The 6,412-nt window shown below is 38.0% G+C and overlaps 1 protein-coding gene across 1 annotated transcript in view; it reads left to right on the top strand.

The window, feature by feature from the left end:
* Nucleotides 1–366: 366 nt before the first annotated feature.
* Nucleotides 367–6,412, top strand: part of FIP1L1 (factor interacting with PAPOLA and CPSF1) — a gene marked incomplete at its 5' end in the record, with an annotated part of 40,588 nt that continues 34,542 nt past the window's right edge. The window contains 2 exon segments of the mRNA XM_010002501.1: nt 367–401; nt 3,495–3,552. Coding sequence (XP_010000803.1) covers nt 367–401; nt 3,495–3,552 — 93 coding nt within the window.

The raw sequence follows: 6,412 nt of genomic DNA, 5'->3' as shown, positions 1-6,412 counted from the left end.
GGCCCCACACGCGTGGCTGGGGCGGCCGAGTCTCTCCCCAGTAGCCCCTGCCCCGGCTCTCAGCTTTGAAGTACTAAAGTAGCCTTAACCTTCTATGCATAAACTTTCTTTACGACTTTAGGGACTTCGTATTCAAATAATAATACAACCTGTAAACGAAACCCTGCCTCTCTGGTGGACCTAGCAGTCCAGTACAGAGCACTGTGAGGGCTCAGGGGTTTGCTCAGATAGTTTCACAGTTGATACGGTATGAAAATGTCTCAAACTGAAGAGCTGCCTCATAACCTGCAAGATACCCGTTGCAGTTTATATTCAAGAGATTTTATTCTAAACCACTGTATTTCTTTTTTTCTTCTGGTAGATGAAAATGAAGCAGAGAGGCCAGAGGAAGGAAAAGCTAGGTGAGTATCTTGACAACTGTTAAGTCCTGTAGTTTGGCTGCACAAGAATTGTATTAATTACATTCTTCTTTGCAGCTCTTTGAAAGTCCGTAGTGATACTGTAAAATTTGGTTGCTGAAAGAACCCTCTAACACTTTAAGTTTCAGAAGGCAGGCAGTCTGTTACATTGCTGGATATACAGGGGATTGTTAATCCTAACAGTCGTAACATTCATGTCACAAGTTGAAACAAGCAAAGCTTATATTGTCCAACATAAACATATGCATTAGATTCCCTGGAATAGCTATGCATAGTCATTCCGTTTCCTGGAACTAATTTTAATATTTGCATTCTAATTACACATGCTCTTTGAGCCTCTGAGGGTCTTCGGTGGTCTTCAGGGGTCACTGCTGTGTCCTTTAGTTGAACTCTCTTTTTAAGCATGTGCAGTATGGACTAACCTACTTGCAGGTTTTATCTCCCTATGGTTATTTAGTCTTGGCCACAGTGTCTGCTTGTTCATCCTTCAGATTGCACAGCTGAAACAAGTAAGAACCAAGCACAGCAGTATGACTGTATGAGGCATAATGGAATGGCTCTCGTATAATTTACTTTTACAAGCCTGAGTTCACAGGCATCAGTTGTGCCTGAACACATGCTGGTGTCTTTGAAAATTCCCTTAAGGTAGTACGTTTGGTATACTAGAATGTCTTTGCTTTTCTGTGAAATGGTTTTACCTGTGAAATTGGGACATTTGAGTATGGAAGTTACTGAAAGTTTTAACTCTGTAGACAGGTAAAGGGAAATGGCACCAAGCTACAATACAGGAAGTTCCACCTCAACCTACGGAAGAACTTCTTTACTGTGAGGGTGTCAGAGCACTGGAACAGGCTGCCCAGAGAGGTTGTGGAGTCTCTTTCTCTGGAGACTTTCAAGATCTGTCTGGACATGTTCTTGTGTGATCTGCCCTAGGTGTTCCTGTTGTAGCAAGGGGATTGGACTCAATGATCTTCAGAGGTCCTTTCCAACCCCTATGATTCTATGACAGCAGTAGACCCTCACAAAATGCCAACAGTTTTGGTTTTGTTTCTGTAATCATTGTGCTTTGCAGTCTTTAGTAATGGATCAGGATTTAATTTGTTCTAGATAATTTAGAAATTAAAAGTCAGTCTGTCTCCCAGGGAGTTTAAAATGCAGTTACAAAAGCAGGAATACAAGGAAGCAGTGGAAGATTACTAGCTAGCTTGATGTGCAGGTTGCATAACACATCTGCTTAGGGTTTGGGATTTGTGGTTTTTTATTATTAAGAGAGTATTTGAAGGAAATTTAGAAAAGTTTGGAAAGTATGTGGGGAGCCGTATGAGAGAGTGCAAAATTGCATTTTTGAAGATTTAGTTAAGGTGATGGAGACTGGTAGGAAGGACTGGCTGGAAGTGGAACTCAGTCCCTTGTACTGAAAGGATGAAGTCTCACAATTTATAAACTATGGAAATTGTTGACTGTCAAAATACGTTAAACAAATAAAGGGGGAGCCAATGCAAGAAAGCAGACATTGTTACTTTCTGTAAATGCTTCCAGTCAACAGAGATTTTTTCAATGAGAACTCTTGACTTTTCTTGGCCTTTGTGGACTTCTTGTCTTTAAGCTTGCTCAGCTGCTATTTTGAACTGATGTCAACTTTTGACAGGCACAGTGTGATACAGCAGAAATGACCTCCAGCACTTAACTGCATACAATACTGTTTTGAGGCAGCTGCTAGATGCAATTATTTGATTCTCATTAGTTCTTTTAGTATAAGCAACAGAGTTATTACCTGACACTTTTTCCATTATACTTAACAGTTTTATACACTTTTATTGCATTTGTCTTGAATAATCTCTTTTCCAGAACAAAGTATTCTAATTATTTATTTGTTCTTTATTTGGAAGCCATTCCATGTCAATTGATTCTTTGTGTTTAGTTACCTTTTCTTAGCCTGGCACCTTCTGTCACTATTGCAGTTGTTTAAGAAAATTATTTGCATGGCAACCAAAGTGATCTTTAGAAACAGAGATGTTTTACTTGTTTGTGTTCAGTAGTGTCTTGCTTGGCATTTGGCTGCCTCAATGTGTGGTTATGGGCTAAAAAGCATAACAAGTGGTAGCTCATGCATCTTTACGAGTTGTGTTTGGAACTCCGCTAGTATGGTGACAGTTTACCTGTTAAAAGTTTTGATCTCTGGCCTCTCAGTTTTGGCATTCTTCATATACATAAAAACTGTGTGATGAAGTGAAATGTTCAAGTTTGAATCCTGGGGCTGTGCCTGGGCTGTATTAATTTTTGGTGCAGTGCTCATGAGTGGGTGTTTTGCCAACAGAAGATGAGATGAAAATCATTCTACTCAATAAAAATTGGCAGTTGCTCACTCCATTTCAGAAATACCTTTTCAGTGAAAGAATATTGTTTCTAAATGGCTCCTTGCTTATTTTGCTATCAGTGGTGCAACATCCTAACAGTTTATGGAACTGTGGAAATTAAAATATTGCTACATAAGAAACAGCAATAAGTAAGCCGAGTGAGACAGCTTATTTGCATGGATTTGACAGTAGTTTTAAAATTGCTTACTGTTTTCTATCAACTGTTAAGATACAATTGAATTCCTCATTGAATTGTAGCTATTCCATATGGTGGAAAAAAAATTCACAATGCAGATACGGGAATTTCGATTCACTGCAAGATTACCTAGGGGTACTTAAGTGTTTTTTTCCCATTAGGTCTTCGAAAAGTGTCAGTCTGCTGGGAAAAAAACCCAACACCAAAACCTATTATTCTCCCTTCACATAATATGAATATTTCACTTTGATTTGAAAAAAAGATCCAGGTGTAGTGCTTCATTACTTCCAACTAATCTACAAACATCCAGTTAGTATGATTTATGATAGCTAAATATTGTCCTGCAAATACAAAGTTATGTTTGCCGTAATTATTTTTTTTTATTAATGCAGAAAGTAGCTGGGGCTTTGACTCCTCTTTGGAGTGAAGTAGGGAGACTTTTTTTATCACTAGCTGATAATGCATGAAATAATATGTGCATAAATGCTTAATTTCATCTTTTCCTGTTTATTTTTGTTTAAGTGCTCCACCTCCACCTGGAAGTGAAGAAGAAGCTGCAGAAAATGGCGTTGTGAAAACGGTAGTTTTAAAAGTGTTTTTGAAATACTGCTTTAATTTATTTTGATTTATGGGGTATTTGCAATTTGGCTAGGACTTGTAATTCAGTTAATTGATGTATAAGTACATGCTTTTGAATATTATTTTTTTCTGAAAGGTGTTTGACACGATCTGTGGAAACTGTAGAAATTACTAAATTAGGAAATCCAATTTCCAGTTGCAGTCCACTTTTTCAATCCAAGTCACAGAAAATAAATTAATAGTGCTCAGATTTTTTTGAGGAAAAGATGGTGCTTCAAGACAGCTGTCTTTTCTCAAATACATCATTTTCAAAATAACACTCCTTATTTTTCCTCACTGCTTGGAAGATAAATCCTCTGATAATTTTTTATTATTTTTTTAATGTGGTAAGCAACTGGCATTTGAAGAACTGTGTGAAAATATGAATCAAGACATTAATTACAAGTGCCTTTCAGAGGCAACATGACACTTGTTCGGTGGTAGTCTTCAATGTTTAGTATGTCTTATAACTTCAGGGTTAGTAGGATAAAGGAAAGGACCAGGAAATGAAAAATACATTTGAAATGTTGATAAAAGGCCTCAGTTTACTGTGAATGGGTACAGTTAAAATGAAAAAAAATATAATTTTACTTCACTGGAATTTTTTACCTTCTTTCTTATGAGAACTGACTTAAGTGATACAGAAATCATTATAATGGTATTTGTGAAAGTTTATGGACTGGCCGCTCTCAGAAGTATATTTTTTTCACTACATCTAACATTTATTTATGAAAGATAATAAAACTTAATTCAAGTTGGGGGAACAAAACTTATATAAACTTTAAAAACTTGCTTCACTTTTTTAAACTGAAAAGCTCTTTATTTCATGTGTTAATACTATAAGTGGGCAGTAGATTTAATACTTTAAGTAGAAGGAGACGACAGTATGCTTTTTCGGACTTGCTCATTTTAAAAGACTTGTGAAAATTCTCATTGGCATAGTTGCCTTAAACTGGCACATCTTTGTATTTTCCACCTATATAAAGCCCAGCATTGTTAGGATATCATTCAAACACCTTCGTAAACTTGAGAACTTCATGGTGAAATGTGAACATGAAGTGTCAGTTGAATAAGAAAAGGTTAATATTTCTGTGAGGAGGGAACTGTGAGCACTGGAACAGGCTGCCCAGAGAGATTGTGGAGTCCCCTTCTCTAGAGACTTTCAAGACCCATCTTGATGCATTCTTGTGTGATCTGCCCTAGGTGTTCCTGCTGCAGCAAGGTGGAGGTTGGACTCTTATGATCTTCAGAGGTCCCTTCCAACCCCCATGATTGTATTAACTAAGAAAACAGTGTTTATAAGTAAAATCGGTTTTGGTTGCAAACACTTGCTCCAGACAAGATGTTCTTTTCAATGCATTTGTAATGACTCTCTACTGTGTGGGTTCCTTGGTGTGTGAGTGTGGTGAGCTTGTGCTTTTCAGCACTGGGACATTGAAAGACTGTCTTCTGTCTTCGGCTGTTATTTACAGAATACCTGTACAGACCTAGGCTTCCACCACCCCTGTTATTAGACCCTTCATTGTTATGTAAATTATATTTTTGTTATATTGCAAGGATGAACTGCACTTCAGCATCTTCTGTGCGGGTACTATTTTGCTAATTTACATACCAGGCAAGGTCATAGATGGTATAGTAGATGAGGGCTAGAGCTCAGCTGTTACTGGGTAACTGCAGTCTACCTGGGCAGACTTAACTTAGCTGCTCTGTGTTCAGCCTCTTGCTGAAGGGTTCAACAAGTATGTGACTAAGGGTGATCTGATCGGTAAAATTCACTAGGATTTCACAAAGTTTTTAAAAAAGTTCCTCATCAAAGGATTGTAAGAAAATTAAGCATCTGTAGGATGAGTCCTGCATGGATAATTGATGTGTAAAAGAAAACAAAGGGCAGAAGTGAAGGTTTACTTTTCACAGTGAAGAAAGATCCTCCAGTGGAGGATTCTCTTGAATGTTGTGCATAACCTGTGCTGTTTAATGTGTTTATAAATTACTTGGAAAAGGGGTAAGTTGTGAGATCACAAGTTTTCTGATGCTACGAAGTTACTGAAGATAGTAAGAGCAAGCACTGTCTGAGGAGAACTGACTGGTTACTAAATGGTTATTGAGATTCTGTATAGAAAAAGAAGTGATCTTCATGGGAGGAAAAACAGGTTTACAAATAAAATTATGGTCTCTTAGCTAATTGTTACCACTTAGAGGGAGTGCACTAAGGTATGTAGAAAGATCTAAGCACTTGACAGTTAAGTACTTGTCTGAAGTCTAAAAAGCAGTTAAACTTTGGGATGTAGCAGGAGAGGAATAGAGAACAAAATGGAAGTTATCATTATACCAGGAATTCATGGTTCCATTGCACCCTGATTTCTGTGTGCTGTTCTGTTCTCCTCACATGGTGAAGGTTTTATTTCAACTGAAAAAAACTGAGAGGAGCAGCAAGAGTAATTGAGGTAGCTTTCATGCAAGGAATGACTGGGTAGGCAAGGACTTACCAGCCTGGAAGACAGGCATATGTAGGATATTATGGAGGCTAACAAAATCATGTATGTACACTATAAGGATTGACTCACAGTCCCTTCCATATGAGAGCTAGGACTGTTAAATGAAAGTTGAATGAGCCAGGATGAAAACAAATGAAAGGCTGGCTCTTCATGAAGTAGATGGTGCTATGGGGCTCTTGCCAAAGTGTCACTGCTGGGAGTTTGTATGCAGCCAAGGGATGTCTGGGCAAGTACTTGAGAGAGATCTATTGTGGGGTTACTAAATAGACAAACCATACCTGGCTTAGGAAATGCCCTGAGGTGGTAACAATCAGGAGCTGAAAGAGT

The sequence above is a fragment of the Chaetura pelagica genome, unplaced genomic scaffold, assembly GCF_000747805.2.
Source record: "Chaetura pelagica isolate M959 unplaced genomic scaffold, ChaPel_1.0 scaffold67, whole genome shotgun sequence".
In the NCBI taxonomy this organism is placed as follows: Eukaryota; Metazoa; Chordata; class Aves; order Apodiformes; family Apodidae; genus Chaetura; species Chaetura pelagica.
Note: the sequence above shows the minus strand (reverse complement) of the source record. Positions and strands in the feature narration are given on the sequence as shown.